At 34.7% G+C, this 22,630-nt stretch overlaps 1 protein-coding gene across 1 annotated transcript; it reads left to right on the top strand.

Moving 5' to 3' along the window:
* The first annotated feature begins 4,855 nt into the window (after positions 1–4,855).
* Positions 4,856–21,301, top strand: LOC129250360 (saccharopine dehydrogenase-like oxidoreductase). Its single transcript, XM_054889992.1, has 8 exons — positions 4,856–5,091; positions 8,685–8,809; positions 8,889–9,014; positions 11,174–11,408; positions 13,392–13,554; positions 13,615–13,761; positions 20,670–21,020; positions 21,087–21,301. The coding sequence occupies exons 1-8, from the start codon at positions 5,013–5,015 to the stop codon at positions 21,208–21,210; spliced, it is 1,350 nt and encodes a 449-aa protein (XP_054745967.1). The 5' UTR covers positions 4,856–5,012; the 3' UTR covers positions 21,211–21,301.
* Positions 21,302–22,630: the final 1,329 nt, after the last annotated feature.

Below are 22,630 nucleotides of genomic sequence, written 5' to 3'. Positions count from 1 at the left end.
TTAGCAAACTTAAAAAAGTATTACACAAATTTTGAAAAACTTGTGCTGAAGTTTGAATTATTAAAAACTTTCTAGCAACACTTAAATTGCAAGAATGGAGACGAAAAATATTGGTTAGAGGAAAATCGTTACAACATCAAATTTTTATAAGCTATCAAAACAGTTTTTCTTGTCTTTTTTCCTTATTATGGGGTTATATACAGTTAGAATTTTCAAAAACTTGATTTGTTTTTCTTAATGTACATATATTTAAGAATACACACAGAAAATTTAATATCGTTCCGGTGAATAATTTCGAAGTTATACGCAAATTTGAAAAGGCGTTTCAGAGTGCTTTTATCCTATGTAAAGTGCTTTTCAAACCTTAAAACGCGTTTTTCTCAAAATGGTGTTTTCAAAGTCGGTGACCAGCATTACTCAAAAACGGCTAAACCGATTAGTCTCAAATTTTAACACGAGCTTCTTTAATATATTTTTTTGAGAAACCGCCATTTTGTCAAAACAATTTATTTTGCTTGTTCCTTCGATTAATTACTAGATTTTGGTTTTGTTTGGTTTTTTTAATTTCAGAGGATCCAGTTCAGAGATATAGTGGTCACCGCAAAACGTCTTTTTTGATAGAAGCTCCCGAAGATCAGCTGTAGCTTCTTTCCAAATAAATATTTTTACTAATACTCAGTCTTAAAATACAGTTAAAAGAGAACATAATATGTACAAATTTTTCCACCAATAATTTTAAAAGTTTTCGAAAAAAAAAAAATCTGGAAAATTCGCTTCTTTCGGCCTTCTAACTGTATATAACCCCTAACTGTATAAAACCCCTTACATGGGTTTCGTGGGTTCAAAAAATCGATTTTTTTAATTTCTGCAACATCTCAAGAATATTATTCTAAATGTTCAGGCCAATCCGAATAATAGTTTTGGGGATACAGCCTTTGGAAAGTGTGCGCTCCAAGTCACTTTTATTGTTACTCAAAACTTTAAACGCGTTTTTCTCGGAACCGTGTTTTCAAAGTCGGTTGTCAAATGTTCTCGAAAACTATTCAACCGATCTTGATGAAATTTTATACAGGTGTTCGAGATACAATTTATTCGTGCTCGGACGAAGGATTTTTTTCAATTACAACTATTTAGAAAAAAAAACAAAATGTCAAGCAAATTTGACCGAAATTTTCATTTTTTTGGAAAAATGTCTGCCAAATATCCAATTTTTACTTTTTTTTCTTTCCTTCGTTCAAGCACGAGTTTATAATCTTAACTAAAACACTTATTTTTGTTTTTTCATTTTAAATGATCCTCTCAGGAGTTATGCTGACAACGTGGACGCACCTTTTTTTCAAGGAGTCGCCGGAAATGACGTCACAATGGAGGAGTTTTAATTTTTTTTTTGTTGAAAATTTCAGAAGTTTTTCTTTAAATATGTATCTATAAGACAGAAAAAAGTTTGAATTAAATAAATAATTTTTTACATAGAAAGAAATATATCGAAAATAGGCCCTTTTTTGCCCAACGAAAACCCTTTGTAACCCCTTAAGCGTATTATGTTAAACAAGAAAACTAATATCAATTCTCTTTTTTTAAAACAAAATGGCGCATGTTTGATTTGACTTCTCTCATTAAGCGATGGACATTCGTTTTTGTTACAGTATCTGCCGCTCTCTGCCAATTCATTTTAAATTGCTGCTCAATTTTAATTTCTTTTTTTTTTTGTTTTTAGCAATTTTTTCAACAATTACCCAATATTTTCATTGGGTCGCAATTGTAGACAGTTTAGTGGGTTGTGGTCCTTTTGAACAATATTTACCCCGTGATTTTTATATATTTTCATAGCAAGAAGGCTGTATTAATACTAGATCGGACCATAACAGAACTGAGCCTTTATGTTGTTTTATGGCAGCAAACGTTTTTGCAAACACTCCTTCATATAAATTTCTTGGCTTATAATGCAGTGGTAATGAACGTTTTGCTTTTCGTACCACCCAGCAGATGGCTAAACAAACCAAATATTTTTGAGGGCACTTGTCCATTATTTTTAGCTTAAAGGCACCTTGGACTCCTTTTCTCAACTCAGCGTCCTGTATCTACTTAAAGTCAGGTTTGACGTATGTTTCATCGTACGTAGCACACACAGCCATGCTTATGGATGTCTTGACTGTATAATTTTCACGCAATCGTTTTAGCACTGTTATTTTGTTTATCATTGCGATTGGGTGCTACCATCTTTTTACATGATCCTTAACTTTCATTTTTGTGCACTTTTTGGACGTAACCTTTCGATCTATAGACCTGTTTTGCAGCATCTCGAAGTGAAAGGAAAGGTTTTTTCGAAATAATGACACCACCTCTTTGGCTTGTGACGGCGACACAAATCCTTTTTTTTTCTTCCACTTTCAGGCCTTCGTTCAACCGCCAAAGTTTCACTAAACTTTTTTAACACGTAAGTTACTATACTTTTCGGACTATTTTAAGTTGTGCTATGGCATTGTGTGACAAATTACCATTTTTGCCCAAATTTGGCAAATCAACAAATTTCTTGATTTTTGCGCACAATTTTCTGTGCAAGTTCACACTTAACCCAACACATTTTGAAGATTACTCGTACGTTGAAGCTACAAAAAGTGAATACGCCAAATTAATCATGACAACAAATACTATGAATATGTGCACTTAATTTTTATGACAATTGGTTTTACCCCAGTAATGAATAAACACAATCGACTAGTTTTTTCGTGTCCATTCTTTATATCCCAGCAATTTTATTTAAAAAATAATTCAAAATAAATATTTCATATATTTCAAAATATATTTAAATACATAATTTATTATAAAGTAGCTGATATTTTGATTCTAAATATACCCCAACTGTATATTCACTTATAATTTTTTTTATGTCTCTCCAGCTGAATCTACTTTTAGATTAAATTCAAAGTTTTCATATCAATTAAATGCATATAATTAATCGTTAGCTCAAAAGTTTATATAATTAATTTTTAATCTAAACAAACTAAGTAATTAAATATTAAATAAGAAATTAATTAAAGTTATCAAATAAAAATAGAATTATTTATTTTGATACCAATTGGAGAAACACCTTTGAGGTTAAGTGGAGAATTACTAATTTCTCAACCTGATATCTATGAAAATCTCCATTAAACAAAAAAAGGTTTATATTTTCTTTTGTTTAACTTTCCTTCAGAACATAAATTCAAGGTTAAGGGGGGAAACCGGTTTAGGAGGCCAAAATATTGGTACTTTTTGAGAATTTTTTGAACAAAGAAGGAATAATCAGAAATTGTTTCAGTTTAGAGGATATTTTATTTATATTTTTATGTACACTTTTAAATTTTTTTGAAGCTATTTCCGCGGGAGATAGTGGCGTTAGAGCGTGCTGTCCATGGACGTGGAAATTCCTGAAGTTGCAATTTTTCTCTGAAATCAGCACCAATTTTTTGTTTTATTAACAACATATTTCCTAAGAATATGAACCTAATTGTGGTAAAAAAATATTGAAAATTGCATGCTTTTGAGGCGCTTGAACACAAAGTAGTTTTTTTATTCCATATTTTTTCATCTATTTTGCTTAAAAACCCATATTTTAAATAATAATATGGTCCCAGAATTAGGTTCATATAGATTAGAATTGAATGACGAAAAAACTCCAAAAAATTTTAGAACGATTGGTCGATAACTTTTTAAGCTAGAATTCCCACCAGTTGAAAAAAAGTAGTTTCGAGAAAAACGTCGTTCCAACTAACGCGCGGTAAGGTGCGGAACCGACGGGCAGTCACCTAAGTGCTCATAGAATCGGGAATAATGCGAATTTCGCTTTAAAATTTTTACCACATATTCTTGAGTAGTTATACTAACGATTTATGCAATAAAACAAAATCGATTTTTTGATCGATCTAAACCAGTTTCCCCCCTTAAACATGTATTTTATTCATGAAATTTTTCGATACATAATTATTCTTAAAAATCTTAATACCGGACACGCATTGTACATACATACATCTTGGCCCGCTTAAGTGAATATGTACATACATTGGACTATGGAAAATTTTCCAAAAAACGTTCGCCTTGAACTTATGTTCTCTATCTCGCCTTGTAAATAGTTGCCAAAAATATTAGCAACCAATGCAATGTTTAAACCAGCCTGGACTATTGTACTCCTCACTAAAGCTACCCTCCATTAAACGCTCGGAACATTTGTGGTTGCTGCTGCTTTCAGTGCTGCTGGCGTCGTGGCGACGATAATGACGGTTGTCCGCTGAACGCTTTTGTTTTAAACATGATTTTGGCGTTTCGATTTTTGGTAGTGAGGTTAAATGGCCCACACTGCCATTATACGAGTATGCCGCCAATTTTTCTAATATTAGGTATTATTTATTCTCCAAGCACTCGCTGGAACTGTGAGCAGAGGCTGCCTGTACCGATGGTTATTGTAAGTAAATAAAATTTCAGCAGTACTTTTAGGGTGACTCACTGTCGTGTGACTTCTTTAGCCTGTTGCGGGAAAATATCGTGCGAGGCGGAATTTTTTTTTTAGGAGAGCGTACAATTGTTGGCGTATGCCAATCGCGCTGTTATTGTAGTTCTGCCTTTTCCAAACTGGATAAAGACACAAATGATTGTTTTCTCTTTTTTTCTTAATACTAGATTAAGTAGCTATCAAAATTTTGTATATTTTACTTTTATTTGCAATAAATACTACATACTACTATTACAGCTACTACCAATATATGTATATACATACATATTCACATGATCGGTTAAACAACAATAATAATAATAATAAGGCAAAACCCCCCGTTTCAATATCGTAGCAGTGGCCACATTGCGTATTTGGCAACCGACATAAAATATGTCAAAAATTTTGAAGTCAAATTACCTTCTAAAAATTATTGGATTATGTTTGAAGAATATTTGTCTTATAAATTTTCGAATCGAAAGTTAATGCTTAGGAAGGAAAATCTGCATGATAGAAGGGATCGCCACACTCATTTCATTTCATCATGAGCTTCAGTAATGAAGCAAGTAACTCTCGAGTGCTTAGTGAGGATAAACTCGTTAAAAAACAAAGTACCTGGAAAGGTAAGTCTTCAATGTCTTCTTAACTTCAATGTTTACATGCACATATGAGTGTGATATATAAAATATTCATATTCAATATAAAATCGTGTGGTAGTGGCAAATTAGTTTTAAGTATTTTTTTAATCAGTGATTTAAATCCAAAATTTGCACTATTAATGTTAAAATTTAAAAAGAAATCATTACAAATGCTGAACATAATATTAAATGAAAAACGAAACGTAATGGATCTTAATATTTGTGTACATACATATGTATAGTATGTATATTCGTAGCAAAAATCTTCGTTTGCAAAAGAATTCGCCGCGACTGCTCATGGATTAGGTTAGGTTGAACTGGTTGACTTGCAGTCACGCATAGACCGGTTCGAAAATTTGACTCCCCATAGCGATGATTTTAATCGCACAAAGAATGCTTTGTTTTCAATTGCAGAAAGAGAATGTATTAAAGTAGATAAAAAAATGAATTCCTAGCCTTACTTTCCAAACATATGTATGCATCCATATTTTCGCACACAGCTCTTACAGAAACGAGCAATTTCGTTTCAGATTTATACTGGCATGTAATGTAAAGTAATATGTATGTGTGTAAGTAAGTTGTTAGTGGAGTTGAGCCAACGCTTAAACTCTCGTTCAAATGGCCTCCTCATTGATGGTCAGCAGTTTTCATATGTAGCTATATATTTTTTGCAAAAAATAGTATTAATACATAACTTCAAACGGTACGGAAGGGTATAGAAATTAATTTGATGACAAAAAAAGTTTCATTGTAAGGATATATAGTTGGTTTATCACTTGACAAACAGAAAAATATTTTTATCGACAACTGAAAGCTCTGATAACTTTTCACACTTCTCTCAATTGAGAGAAATATTAAAACTTGGAAAGCCGTTACAATCACAAAGTGGCTCCCCAATTAGAAGGTCGCGTAGAACAATCGGGTACAATAAAAATAAACAACTACATATTCATGCAAGTCAAACTGTCTAAAGAAACTGCAACGAATTTAAAAAATAAAATAAAATAACAAATAAATTACGCTGAAATTAATATACTTCCAAGACAACATAAAAACATATGCAAAATCAGACGAAATTTAGTAAACAAATGGAAACGAAATACACTAAAAGATATAAAACCTTCGATTTAAAACAAAAATTATTCAAACAATTTAAAAAATAAGACGACAGAAATCATAAAAAACTAGAAGCTGCTGTAATAACGGTAGTCTGTACAGTACCGTTTTACGTCAAAATACAATTCGAACTCACAAATGGTGGAATATCTTGTCGGTTTGGGGATTTTCATTCTATTTTCAATAAAATAAAAAAGAACATCCGTTAAAGCGCAAACTATATGAAATATTTGATTTAACCTCAATTATTATACATTTCAATTTCAAAATCCTTAATCAAAATTGTATATACAGGGTGGGCCATACAGCGTTTGCTTTTTGAACCACCTATTTTTTGAGAATGGTAACACAATTACATGTCAAATGTGTTCATAATTTACTTAAATGTTTGACATTTACGAAATGGGACGTGATAGCCTTGAACAAAATTGGGAAATATTGAAAACCTATTTCCAAAGTGGTGAGTCTTCTTCTTCTTTTCTGATTTTCACATCAGTGGCTACGTCAATAAGCAAAATTGTCGGATTTGGGGTTCAGAAAATCCACACGTTACTGTAGAGAAGCAAATGCATCCACAACGAGTCACTGTTTGGTGCGGTTTTTGGTCTGGCGGCATCATCGGGCCATTTTTCTTTCGAAAATGAGCGAGGAGCCGCGGTTACAGTAAATGGCGAGCGTTACCGTGACATACTCAACGAGTTGTTTCCAAAAATTGAAGGGGATGACATGGACGACATTTGCATTCAATAGGATGGTACAACTTGTCACACTGCCAAAGTTACACTCGAACTTTTGGCTACCGTTTTTGAAAACCGAATAATCAGCCGAAATTCCGATATCAATTGGCCGTCTCGGAGGTGTGATTTAAGCCCGTTGGGCTATTTTTTGTGGGGAGCTGTTAAGGACAAATGCTATGCGAACCATCCAGAGACGATTGATGCTTTAAAACACGAAATCGAAGTTGCCATTCATGAAATCGGAGCTAAAACAATCGAAAATGTGCTTAAAAATTGGGTTGATCGAATGGCCTACTGTAAAGCCAGTCTTGGCAGTCATTTGAACGATATTATTTTTCATTCATAAATGAAAATATTCAATCTTCAAAATAAAAAAAAAGTTTGAAAAAATATTGATTTTTTTTTATAGTAGATTTAAAAAGCAAATTTTACATGGCCCACACTGTATTACTTTTAACATTTATTGCCTTCCTGGCATTTTATATGCCGACTGAGCAGGTTTTAATTAAGCTAAACAAAATCACGAGTCGCTCGCACCTTAAATTTATGCGTTGTTGCTATTATCAAGGCTGGGCTGAGTACACAACTGAGAAATGAATTCCCCTCTCGATGAAGAAAATTCATCACTCCTGTAAGACAATTTGCAAATAATAGATGAATACAAAACAAAAAATGGGTGACAATATCCATAACATTTTAAATATTCGAGGAAAAGATCTTCAAACTCCTTCGTTCGTTCACAAATAATGCAAATAAATAAAATAAGAAATCCCTCACCTGAACCTCACCGGGCAAGAATTGATTGCCATAGCGGTAATGCTTATATCGTCCCCTTAGTATAACAATAGCCTATGTGCTCATAGGCTATTATTTTTTATTGAATTTTTGGATTCTCCATCGTCGATTTTATACATATGTGGTCAAAATTTTGTCAAATTCTAGTTCCACAAAGTGGGTCAAAACGTCAGTCAAAAAATAATAAATATTTACAGACATAACGAGATTTGAGTGAGAGCTACTTTCGACAAAAAGTTTGAAATTCATTTTCTCAAAACATCAAAAAATTTATAGGCTATTTTAATACTAAGGGGACGATATGTACAAGTATACTTATAGATATATTGTATGTAGAAGAAGGCGAACTTGTTCAGCTTTCACACAAGTGCTTAAAATGCCATATTAAGCCGTATAGAGCAGATACATAATAACGAAAAGAAAAGCAAGAGTTTTGAAACATATATTGTATTCTAAATTACATTTCGTAAAGGGGACAGAGGATTATGGAATACGAACTTTATCCTTAAAGATATTCTAAATGACATAATTATCGCAGAGCATCATAAAATTATTCAAAAGCAATCAATATTTACAAATTTTGAAGAATCGTAAAATGAATATTTTATCATCTGCTTAGTCTGGCAGGGCCAATAAATTTTGTGAAATTCATTGAAAATGTACCCTTGAATTCAAAGCTACCAGAAACTGCTGATGATAGATATATTTTTGAGGATAACAGCTCCTATTCAGACGTTAGTCTAGTCTTTCGAATATCACCTCTATTATTTTAAAATATAGTACACTACGACTATATCCATTTACATATACGCGCAAAGTTTAGTTCCTTAATGTTGTTGGATTTTAAATCCAAGTTAGAAAAATCACCTCTTAAAATTGTTTTACCATCTTGTAAATTTTTACTTTAAAAAAATTTTTTTACATTGCCAGATATTACTAGAAGGCGGCTGGATGTAATAATTTTTGGGGCAACAGGTTGTGCAGGACGTTTTACAGTAAGAGAAGCAGTGCGAGCGCTCAAATCGTATTCATGGGGCGTTGCAGGCCGAAATAAGGTAAGTCCCAATATCGTAGAAGTTTATCTACTATACTCTTAAAAAATGCATGCATGTATGTTCTAATTAATATTAATAGCAAAAAATGAGAGACCTTTTGCAAGATATTGGCATTCAATCTAGAAAAAATCTATCGAAAATTCCCATAGCTGTTGCAAACCTAAAACAGAAAAGATCGCTTTATAAATTGGCAAGAAAATGCCGAGTAAGTATTAAATACTTAAAATAAAAAAAAGTATACACCATCGCATATTTTAGTAAAATTTAACTTGATGTGGCTGGTAATTTTTAGAATCCAATGGACTCGTAGGTAATGAGAAGTGAAGGCATTTTTGCTAAAGTTTATTTGTGTTTAAGAAGTAATTAATAATTTAATAAAAGGGATTATTAACACTATATAAATACGTAGTATTTCGCATCTTCTGACACCGAAATTGTAGTTATTAATTTAACACTAAAAAAGTCGTTCACGCGCTTTAATCATTATATTTTATTTTAAATGCAGCTCACAATTTTTGAAGAATTTAATAATAGGGTTTCATATAACTAGATTTTTCACTTTTTCGAGCTTCACTTCCAATCCATAATTAAAAAGCGAGATTACCCATACAAAATTTCTTACAAATTAAAATAATCTTATCATAAATTATAAGCACACTTTTTTCCGTACAACCCTGTGTTTTCTGTGTTATCGATAATTATTATTACGAATGTAAGGAGACGCGTCAGAGTAACAACTAAATAAAATGGACGCCGGCAAAGGAAAGAGATTTGTACAAGGTGAAGTCCAAAATAAGCAAAACTGGCACATAAAAATGTTTTTGATGACGCCATCTTTTTAATGAGTTAGTGCGTTGGAATTTACATCCCTAGCTGGCCTCCAGTGAAAGCTTGGTGACATTCGGTTCAGTGGAATCGAAGTTATTGCGTCTAAAGTGTCAGTATGTTTGTGTCATCGGTACTAAAATGAGTTTCGAACAAAGAGCTAATACCAAATTTTGATTTAAAATCGGTAAAACGTTTACCGAAACATTTGAATTGATACAAAAAGGTTATGGGGATATTGAATATCTCGCGTCAGAGTTCATGAGTGGTTTACACGTCTCAAAGATGGTTGTGAGGACATGAATGAACATACGACCCAAAATCAGTAATCACCAAAAACTCCATCGAAATTTTTCGTAAATTTATAAAAAATTAATTGAATTCATCGTTCAAATTCATGCAATCAGAGTTGAATATCTCCAAAACATCGATTTATCGCATTTTAACTGATCATTTGAGCTTACGAAAGGTCTGTGCACGTTTCATTCCGCACAAGTTAACTGAGGACCAAAAAATGATCAGAATTCAACATTCGAAAGATCTCATTGAAGAGGCGTGAAAAGACGAGAACTTCCTTTACAACATTGTAACTGGTGGTAAAACGTGATGTTTCCAACATGACGGCACCAGACGAGCCACCACCCAAAAAATCGTGTTTGGAGTAGTCAAAAATCAAGTCGATGCTCATTTGTTTTTACGATTCCTAGGGGATTGTCCAAATTGCAATTTTCTATGTTGGCGTTTTGATGCGTTTGTGGCATCGCATTCGTCGAATTCGTTCTTCATACCGCGAAGGAGGAAGCTGGGACTTATTGCATGATAATGCACCATCTCATCGATCCACTCTTGTGGATATGGCTTCCTGTGACTTCTACCTATTCGGAAAATTGCCCATGAAAGGAAAACGTTTTGCATCCGTAGAGGCCATCCAAAAGATTTGCACCGACATCCCGAAGAACATTCCGGTCAATGACCTGAAACACTTTTTCGAAAAGCTTTTAGATCGCGCAAAACAGTGTATCGAGGCCACAGGGGACCATTTTGAATAAATAAACTCGAAGTTATCAGAACAAAGCTCTCGTCGCTTCTATTTTAGCTCAGTCTTGTTTATTTTCGGCTTCATCTTGTAATATACTGCCGGAACTTAGACCTTTTGCCCTTATTTATAATTACGGTACAGTTTATGCTTAAATTATTTTCACTGACGCAAAATTAAACATCCGATTTTGTTTTTGAATAAGTTTTTTATTAAATAGAAAAAAAATTGTTGAAAATTTTGGATGATGAAAATCTTTGTTTTATCCCACCACTGTCTAGTTCACAAGTGTCAAATATGATTGACGTTTGCCATTTGCAAAAATTGTAAACCTTCCGATAGGGTGTTTAATTTTGTGCCACCATAAGTTTTATATAAATTAGCCGTTAAAATGTGAGTACTTATATTAAATCAGTTGTTTTAAAATAAAAGTTTGTATTGTATTTAGTAAAGTTGATGTATTTATGTCCACGCATTTTTTATAGAAATTGCTACTTTTACAGGTTCTAATTAATTGCGTTGGCCCTTATGAATCATACAGCGAGAATGTTGTCAAAGCCTGTATATTAGCGAAAACCCATTATATTGATCTCTGTATTGAGTCTCACTTTATGGACTACATACACTATAAATTCGATAAATTAGCGAAAAAAAGAGGTGTCTATGTTATCATGAGTTGCGGACTGCAAAGCTTGCCTGCAGACGTTGGTATCAACTATATGAGAAATCACTTTAACGGCAAGTTTACAAATTACATTTTATATTTTCTCAGTAATGATACGCTTTTATATTTCTTTGTATTTTATTTTATATAATTTAAGGGGTATATTATTTTCCAGCGTAAATTTTTTTATAATTGATCAATGCAGCCGCTATCAACTCATTTCAAGATTTTCACTTCGACTTCACTTGCCGGGTTTGCTAGTTGTTATTGTAAAAGCGATTAGCAAAGATAACAAGTCATTGTGCATGAACACAGCTTGGCTGCAAGAGTGATAGAAACAAGATTGCGCCCATCAGAGAGTGCGTGACGTCGCATTAGCTGAGTTGTGCAGTGTTGCCAACCATTTGCTCTTCGCAATAAATTTAGTGCTTTTTTATACCCAAATTGCGAAAATTTTTAAATTTAAAGCCACCGAAACTGTAAGTTAAAAAAAGTGTATTAATTAACAAAAGAATATTAAAAAAGGTGACTCTAAGAAGATTTTAGTGTTAATGAAAATTTGTTGGTTGTTATAAAATTTGATATTTTGAAAGTGAAAATTTAATTTTTTGTTCCTTTTATGTTATGTTAAAATAGTAAATCTTCTTCTCTCAACTTTTCTTAAAATTGATAACCTTTTTACACATTTTAAAAAGTGTTTGAATTTACTGAATGTGAATTAAAACCATAGAAGTATAATCGTTTCTTCCCTAGGTGTATTCGTAGTATAAATTAGCAACAAAATCCCAAAAAATACTGAAGAAACCATAACGACAATTTTACAAAAAGAGCACCTTATCTTGTTACATAATCTGAAATATAGAAAAAAGTTGTTCTCTTAACAAAACAGTTTAAATGTATATATAGTTTAAATGTAATATGTAAAAATTTGGTATTTTATTTTCTTTAAATGGGCATTTCAGTGCGTTTTTATATCCAAAGCTAGGCAGCACTGCAGTAGCGAGAGAGAGATTTGACTGCTGAAAGGAGAAGAACACCAACAATAACTGCAATCGCGGGCAATGCGACCAGATTTTAAAAAAAGTAAAGCTAAATAAAACAGTGAATTATTGAACTAATTTTTAAAGAATGTTTATTTTACAAAATTATAAACATTACATTTTAATTAGAGAAGGCTAGAAAAATGTCATGAAGAAAGCACTAAAACTTCGATACTAAATAACAAAAAAATGCCAAATCAAGTTACGAAAATGGTAATCCGGCCCTACTGGTGCTAATACGACATCACTCATTGTCAAATTTGCTGAGAGCAAAGTAACGGTACAACGATAGGCGCTATCTCATTATTCTTGCCATCATGGCTTAGCTGTAGGATAAGCGTAAATTTAAAAGATAATTTCAAGAACTATAAAATACCACATTTCGCCTCCTCATGGGCCGTGACGTCGGTATTTATTTCTACTTAGCAACCTTATTCTGTGCAATTGACAAATTCAACAAGTGTAACTCCTATTGATTGTAGCTCTCGTTGTTGTTTTGCTTAAAACCACCTGCACATCTTTCTAATAAATCCTTTCTGCTGAGATCTGTATAAATGGGAAGTATAGCCTCAGCAACATCTTCTGGTAATGGCTCATACTCATGTTCGAAAGTAGATAATTAATTGACAGCTGCAGCCCTCTGCCAACTGCACCATGAGGCTGGTCCGTCCGGGCACTTATCGTGTTGAGGTTTTTCGTTAGTTGAACAATAATGATAATATGTGGCCCAGATAGCATTATACACTTTTTCGACGGAATCACAATTTCTCCTTATTGCTAAGCCATAATAAACTTATCAACTTATCGATCGTCTTTCCAGTAAGTTTGCCTTTTCCACCGAGATTTTTTTTTTTAATTTTTTTTTCCTTTTTTTCAACTGTTTCAACATTTTTTTGTTACACAATCTCGGAGTCGCATGCCCATTCGTTTCTATACGTGTCCAATACATTCTTTTTTCTCAACTTCTTGATCACCGTAAGGCGCAGTATTTAAATTCTTTAATCTTCCCCTTTACAGGCACTATAAACAGCATTGATGCTTATATGGAATTTTGGACTAATAAACCATGGGTTTTTGGCTCAATAATGAATGTTTGGGCAAGCTTCATTCTGGGGAATAGCAACATGAGAAGATTTCGAAGAAAATTACTTCCGAAAATGAATCCGGTAGCCCCATGCAGGTAAAAAACGAGTCAGTTTTCACATTGCTTTGTATTATCGAAGTTTTCATTTGCCATTAGATCCATAATAAACGAACCAAACGTTGTACAAGGATTTGGTATTCCTGCACCCACAGTTGATGAGGATATTGTTGACCGCACTCAATTATACTTTCTAGAAGAAAAGGACCTGAGACCAATACAGTATCACAATTATATTGTGTTTTCGTAAGCTGCATTCATACTTTTCGTTTTCATACTCGTTTGTTGGTGACACTATGATATTTCGCTTTTCGATATCTTGTTAGGGCCAGCTTGTAAATATAATAACAATCCCATAGTATTTTACTGATTCAAATTACGTTCGCAATCTCATCCTAAAGTAACATAAAATGAGCAAATAACATACAAAGTCCAAACGGTATCGGTAGACTAGCGTAAGTACACTAGCCTGCCATCCCAGAGGTTGTGGGTTCGAGTCCCACGTAAAGCACGGTCTCACACTTTTCCAAATTTATCTACTTTCCCTGTTTCTAAAGAAAAAAAATTCATTCCTCAACCCCTAAAACTTATCCTTTCCATCATCCCCTTACTCCCGCACAATAGTCGGCGCATTATTTGCATTGTGTAAGCAAAATTAGTGGTATTACATCAGTTGCGCTAGCAAAGAGGAAGCGGGCGATCGCGGTAATAGCACAGACACACGAAATTTAGTGAAGTCCTCAACCATATCTGTGCGATCCTTCTGCCAGAAAAATGTGGACATTCCCACTACTTCTTAGGACTGGTAGCGGCAGGCTATTCACCTACCCTGTCAGAAATCCAAATAGATCAACGAAACCAACTCAAGACTGAGTCTTGTCGAGGCCCTGTGCTCCCGAGAGGAGTGAACAAGGAAAAAAAATATATATATAAACGATGCCGTACGTCAAAAACCATTTTTTTCCGTGAATACTATTTAGCAATTTATGATAAGTACCCGTGAAATCGAGCTTCGATCTGTGCCTTTCTTCACATATTTTATTCTTTATCCACGATTAAATTTCAAAATCATTAGAAATGTGTTCTCGTTTAGCAAAAATGCATATTTAGTCCTGCCACAAGTTCCTGTAAAGTCCATTATACGATGGTATGAAATTAAAATCCTTTTTTTAATGAAGTTAGTTTTATTTAATTTTCATTGGAAATAGTCACCATTTGCTTTTACACAAGCCTTCAAACGATTAAGCCAATCAGCTATTGCCGCACGCACGGTTTCCATGGATATTGGCCTCGCTGCTCGAACCAAAGATTGTTCGAGACTCTCCGAAATTCTGTGAGGTCTTCGACAGACCATGTTCTCCAATTCTGACCACAAACTGTAGTCGAATGGATTCAGATTTGGACTTCCCGATGGCCAATCTTCTACGGCTATGAACCCAAGAATATTGTTTTTTAGCCAATGCTGTCTAGTTTTTGCCTTATAGGTTGGACTTATAGGTCTCCATTGAAGAGAGTACTGCTCAACTGTTTTACCACGCCTTCTAAGACATCCTCCTGGTATTCTTTGCCCTGGTCTCAACCACTTTTTCGCAGAAATGAAGAGATGTAACGCCTTTACAGGACACTCACCAAGCCCTGACGGAGGCTGAATGGATGTATGGTGGCTACGCTGAACCCTTGGAACAACATTTTTTGTGTATCTAGAAGTTTTAGCATAAATTTTGTCTGTGAAAAAAATATTTTCATGGCCGTTCATCGCGTCCCACCGAAGATGCTGCTTGCATCTGTCGAGTCTAGTTTTCTTCAAGCGCGTTGTCAAAAGATAGCCAGTTGAGCGGCGGAAGGCTTTCATGTGGAGATCATTTATAATTAGTCTTGGCATGGATCTGGACATGATTTTCAGCTTTCTAAGTGGATTTCTGCGAGGTGAATAGATTTGCACAGACATGTTCTGCCTTCACATGTGCCTAACGGTCTCGCAAGGGATGTCGTTTAATGTCTCTCTATGCACTGTCTAGTGCACCTTGGCTCGCAGTTGGGTGCAAAATGATTCGGATACTTATCGATAACAGTAATGCCAGGGGATTGGTATATCTCTGTTATAGCATTTAAAGGTTTGGTCATTATTTGGAAGATTCATAAAAAATAATGTGCTCACAGAAGATGACAAGTTCCGATATTTTTCTGAAACTACTGATAGTCCAAGAGCTAGTGGCAGTGTTCCCAACATACGAGAATCCAAGCGCAGCAGATTTTATAGAAAATTTTAACAGCAACAAAAATTAAACGCGTAAAGTACTTTTAGTAACGAACATTTTATTTTTCCCCACAAACAAAAAAAAAACATTCAGAATAAAATAATCTTAACATAACACAACACTTGTTTTTGTTGCTGCTGCCATTTAACGTGAAATAGCACAAAGTTGCACTCCGTTCACCCTGTGAAAAAGCTCGCAACATGTTGTCAACATGAGGCCAGTAACATTTGCTCAGGCCCGTTTAAGTTGCATTGGATATTTAATTTCGTGAAAAGTGGCAGTTCGCCGAATGTATTATAATAATTGTGTTCAAATTGAAATTTAGCAAAAATTACCTAGACTTTCGATCTAGTCATTGCGTGCCGGTTGATACTAAGAGTCATTATTATTATATATTTGCTAGAGCGCCGGCCGGTGACGCAAAGAGTTATGATAGATTTTATGTGGAGGATACCCAAAACGACCGTCAACTGTTCCAGTAGTGATGGGGAGTGATGGGGATTGCTGAGGGTTGTTATGAAACTTGTAAAAAAATTTGTTTAAGTTTTTTTATCCAAACTAAATTTCACATAGTCAATTATTTACGTAAGGTAGTGTCAAACTTGTACATAGTAGTGCAAACTTTTCAAAGATAAGGTAAAGTCTTTTGAGTTGATACCAAGGCACATTCATTAAAGTTGTTGGCACTAGACCAATAACAATGTTCTGTACGTTTGATTGCCAAAACAAAGTAATAGCAAAGTAGAAAACAATGAATGAATTCGCCTTGGCTTATTCTGAGCTGACAGCTACACGGACACGGCGAAAGAAAAAAACAACTCAGCTGATTTAACAACACCACCTTTAATAGATTCGCCTTGGTTGATACATATCAAACCGGCCCAAGTCGACTATAAGACTATTTTGGGATTTTTTTCTTTTCGTGCTGTCTATTTAAAGTAGCCTAAATGCTTACAAAATAGACCTTGGCAAATCACACGAAAAAAAAACAAATCAGCTGCTACAGCGAAGTCACCGAGTCAATTTTAAAAAGTGCATAAATTCTCGACTTCCATTTGTTAGAAATTCGTGTATAAACATCTTCCAATCGTGTTTATTTTAGAAAATTTTTGTGAATAAATGAAGGAACGTAACCATTTAATTTAAAATGTAAAAGCCTACTATAGGGTTATTCAATAGGTGCGCTTCAACTTTTTTCCGATAGGGAGGGCGAACGACGCAATATTTTTTATTTTTCGCTTGTCATTTGTAAACTTCATTAGTATACATTTCATCATGGAACGCTACACACTTGAGCAACGATTGCAAATCGTGCAAATTTTTTATGAAAATAATCGTTCTGTTGCTGCTACTTTAAGAGCATTACGGCCATTTTACGGTCCATTTAACAAGCCGTCCCGTTTTGGGGTTATGTGAAGTCATTGGTCTACAGTAACAAGCCGGCGAAGATTTGTGAGCTCAGAGCCAATATTGAACGCGAAATTGCTGGAATTTCGGCCGATTTATGCAAAAGAGTGGTCGAAAATTGGGTTCAACGATTGGACTTCGTAAAACGTGCACGCGGTGGTCATGCAAAAGAAATCGAATTTCATACATAAATGTATATGTTCAAACTCGATAATAAAAAAAAATTAGTTAAAAAAGTCAAACCATTTGTGTTTTATTCAAAAAAGTTCAAAAGTTGAAGCGCTCTTACTGAAAAACCCTATACTTTAAAAATCCGGAAACAGAACTTGTGGCAGTGCTTATTTTTGTTGTTGTTGTTGTTGTTGTAGCAGCATATACATATATGGAGAATGTTGCTGAAACCACAGTTCTTGGCCGGCTATAAATCCGGGTCGTTCCGGTAACATAGAACCGACTGCCATGGGAACGGACAGTACTTATTGGTGGCCTTGGGTGATCCGTAAAAATCTGCAGAGGCCAAGATACAGTGGAAGAGCTTCAAAGGGGTCGATTTTGGTGTAGCCACGTTATTTTGCGGCAATCTCCATACGATCAGTGTAAAGGCTAGTACTAACTTCGCAGCTGTGAAATGTCGCTAGCAACATGCATTTGGTTTTCCGCGAAATGTTGCTGGCAACATTGATTGCCAAATGTGAAGAAGCGTCTAATTTATGATCATCGCCTCAGAAGTAATTAGCAAATTTAGATTAGGAAAAGTGTTTTTAGAGAAATTAATACACATACATATTGACACAAAAAAATATAAAGAAGATTTATTTGCACTCTTTGCGAAGACCTTTCGCTTAAAATGGTGTATTTGAATTTTTTTAACATTTCACAGATTTCAAATGGGATGTGCATTTTATGTGCGATGTTTTCACGGCGTGAACTGAGTACTACTTTGCCGTGAGATACATACGAAAACTCACGCATGTTTCACGGCAATGCAATTTGTATGGATTTTGACAGCTATATCGCACTTAATATACGGTGGGCCATGTAAAATTTACTTTTTGAATCGGTTATAAAAAAAAAAACTAATCAATATGTTTTCAAACTTTTTTTTTTTTATTTTGAATATTGAACACTGTCATTTATGAATGAAAAATAATATCGTTCAAATGACTGCCACGACTGGCTTTACAGTAGGCCATTCGATCAACCCAATTTTTAAGCACATTTTCGATTGTTTGGGCTCCAATTTCATGAATGGCAACTTCGATTTCGTGTTTTAAAGCATCAATCGTCTCTGGATGGTTCGCATAGCATTTGTCCTTAACGGCTCCCCACAAAAAATAGTCCAACGGACTTAAATTACAGCTCCGAGGCAGCCAATTGATATCGGAATTTCGGCTGATTATTCGGTTTTCAAAAACGGTAGCCAAAAGTTCGAGTGTAACTTTGGCAGTGTGACAAGTTGCACCGTCCTGTTGAAACCAAATGTCGTCCATGTCATCCTCTTCAATTTTCGGAAACAACTCGATGATGCCGCCAGACCAAAAACCGCACCAAACAGTGACTCGTTGTGGATGCATTTGCTCCTCTACAGTAACGTGTGGATTTTCTGAGCCCCAAATCCGAAAATTTTGCTTATTGACGTAGCCACCGATGTGAAAATCAGAAAAGAAGAAGAAGACTCACCACTTTGGAAATAGGTTTTCAATATTTCCCAATTTTGTTCAAGCGTATAGCGTCCCATTTCGTAAATGTCAAACCTTTAAGAAAATTATGAACACATTTGACATGTAATTGTGCTACCATTCTCAAAAAAAAAAGAGGTTGTCTGTAAAGTCGGTTTACTGACGATAGCTTAACGTGATAACGTCATAAGAAAATACTGATTGAATGGTTGCATTTTTCAAAAGAAAATTTTAATTTTATTTGTTTGATAGATATTTTGTATGGATATAGAGAATGAGTTAACATTAACATAACATAACATAACATAACATAACAGAACAGAACAGAACATAACATAACATAACATAACATAACATAACATAACATAACAGAACATAACATAACATAACATAACATAACATAACATAACATAACATAACATAACATAACATAACATAACATAACATAACATAACATAACATAACATAACATAACATAACATAACATAACATAACATAACATAACATAACATAACATAACATAACACAACATAACATAACATAACATAATATAACATAACATAACATAACATAACATAACATAATATAACATAACATAACATAACATAACATAACATAACATAACATAACATAACATAACATAACATAACATAACATAACATAACATAACATAACATAACATAACATAACATAACATAACATAACATAACATAACATAACATAACATAACATAACATAACATAACATAACATAACATAACATAACATAACATAACATAACATAACATAACATAACATAACATAACATAACATAACAAAACATAACATAACATAACATATCATAACATAACATAACATGCTGTTCAAGCAAGGTAACGACGCATGAGCAAGATAACGACGCATTTTTTGGTGCGTGCAGCCGGCTACATAGAATTATAAGACGTTATCACGTCAAAAAAAAATAATAATATTAAAACAACAGGTATTATTAACAAACTTGGTTTTATTTTAAATTCTTCAAGTAAATCAAATTAATAATAATCAATAAGAAGGCATATGCAAATACAAATACGTGAATTTATATATGTACATATGCGCATATACATACACATATACGCTCACTTAAGTAGGAGAGAGCAAGATGTCGAACGTTGCCGTTCGTTTGCTTTGTTTGTTCATTCAAGGTAACGGCAATGAGCAAGGTAACGACAAATGAGCAAGGTAACGGCAATGAGCAAGGTAACACTAATGAGCAAGGTAACGACACATTTTTTCGTGCGTGCAGCCTGTTAAATCGAATTATAAGACGTTATCACGTCAATAGGTGGTTCAAAAAGCAAACGCTATATGGGCCCCCCTGTACTATGATAAAAAAAAACACCCGCCACACGTAGTAGTGCAATCACCAGCCGCAGAAGAGGCATTCGTTAAATTCGAACTTTTGCCAGATTTAGTTGCACGAAGCGTGCCTGGGAAAGTTGCTCCAACTAGTGTTTTGCTACCCGGATTTTGAGTATCGCCTGATGAAATTTATAAGATTCCCATTACTTCAGAGAAAATTACATTTAAAACCTAAATCAAAACTCATAATTTAATTTTAAATATTGCTTATACACATCTTCAAAACCACTACAAACGATTGATGATTTATCATAATTTCTTAAGGTTGGTAAACAAAAGTATAGAAAATCTACTGCTAGAGATGCTGAGAAAGAATTATTTTATCTGAGTTAACTGATAATTACAATAACTCTTTAACAGTAATTTAGTCAATCGACCAACACTTGTTTAATTCTAATTAATTATTACAGAAACCCTGCCATCGCCTTGCTTCTTGTTTGCTGGTATTACATCATTTTGATTTTTTCACAACTCTCATGGACTCGTCGTTTACTATTAAAATGCCCTCGTATATTTTCATTTGGACTTTTCTCCTTCGGACCTAACGAGGACAATGCTGATGAAATATTTTTTCAAATAACATTTAAAGCAGAGGGTTGGGATCAAAGCACAAAACTCATTCGAAATACATTTGCTGATTCACCCAATAAAGTTGTAGTGGGCAGTGTAAGTGGCACCTGCCCCTTCTATGGTGTGGCATCGGTTTGTCTCTTGGTCGGCGCAATAACGATACTTAATGAACACTCAAAACTTCCACATCGGTTTGTGAATCTAATCTAGATTATTAAATTTAATATTCAAAATAACATTTATATGACCATTTGCAGAGGAGGAGTTTACACCCCAGGAGCGGCATTTGAGAAAACTAAAATCATAAAGGAACTTCAAAAATATGAGCACGGACTATACTTCGAAATTTTAAGCACAAATCGAGTTGATAAGAGTTGTTAACGCACTTTAACTAAATGCCTGCATACTTAACTTTTTTAACTCTGAATAAACACCTATTTATTATTAAAATTTGATACAGCTGAAACAGAAACTGTGAAGTTTTCATTCCGGGCATAGACAGGGCCTAAGGCACTTTTACGAAGATCTGATGAATAAAACAGAAGTACAAAAATAAACATCAGATTTGGAATAATATGCCTAAGTGCACTGAATTGATTCCGTAACAGCTGTTGTTGTTGTTGTAGCAGTAACTTTTCCCTGTCAGTGTAGTGTAGCTACCGCTCGTCTACCGGAAGGCCCAGGAAACTTGCTTTTTCGACAGGTTGGGACCAGAGGGAGAGGAGTGTTAGATGAGTGGATTTAATGGGGCATGTGAAAAATTGGTTAATGTCGTGCGGGGTACCTTCACATTGCGGACATATGTTTAGTATGTCGGGTAGGAGGTTTACCTACTACAGTATCCAGAACGTAATTGTGCCAAGGTGACTCTTGGGAAAGTTAGAGCTCTTCGTCTGCAATGGGTGGTGGTCTAGCTCCGATGACGGCATTCGGTGGTCGGAAGCTTAAGAAGGTACTAATAGTCTCCCGATGAATGTCGTTAATTGTCTGTCTGTACACTGTCTGATCCAGTAAATGTCGATCTGTTTTGTCCTGGATCTCGTCCACGTAGTTGAAGAGGTACCCGCTGTCATGCCTGTGAGGCGGCTCAGACTCAAGCAGGTGTCTGCATGGGTGAGACCTGCGGTAATAGCCTAACAGGAACTGCTTGCTGAGCAGTTTATTATGCTCTTTGACAGGGAGTATATGGGCCTCGTCATGTAAATGTTGTAGTGGGGGCATCAGAAGACATCCTGTCGCAGTCCCAATGGCAGTGTTTTGATAATTCTGTAACTTCGTCCACTGCGAATCACTGGTTCCAGGCGACTAGACAGGCGCAGCATAGTTTAAAACCGGCCGGCCTATTGCCGTCATCCGCATGGCAGCCAGTACTATGTTACCGGAATGACTAGGGTTTTTCCCGACCAAGGGCTACCAACCCAGTAAACTAGCCCTATCTACTGTACCGTTCCATAACAGCTTGAAATGATCGGCTCCAAAAATGGCGCAAACAAAAAAATTTGCTTACGGAAAGCAACTTTCTTCCGAGACGGAAAAATAGCCTGGGAAAGAAATGGCTGAGCTGCAATATGGCGTTCAAAATCGTTGTTCGAACAAAGGAATATTGAGGAGAAGTTGCAAGCCATTTTTACTGAAAATCAGCTGTGTAAGTTGCAAACGCCACTGGTCTAAGGAGGATATTTCACATTCCATAACGCGAAGGAAACAGAGAGTGGACTTTCACTTCCGGCTGCTCGTATGTTGCAAAAATGGGCTCAATATGTAGAAATAGCTCCTGGAAAAATCGAGTTAAAATAAATAA

This window comes from Anastrepha obliqua, chromosome 1 (genome assembly GCF_027943255.1).
Source record: "Anastrepha obliqua isolate idAnaObli1 chromosome 1, idAnaObli1_1.0, whole genome shotgun sequence".
Taxonomy (NCBI): Eukaryota; Metazoa; Arthropoda; class Insecta; order Diptera; family Tephritidae; genus Anastrepha; species Anastrepha obliqua.
This window is presented reverse-complemented; position numbering and strand designations above follow the sequence as displayed.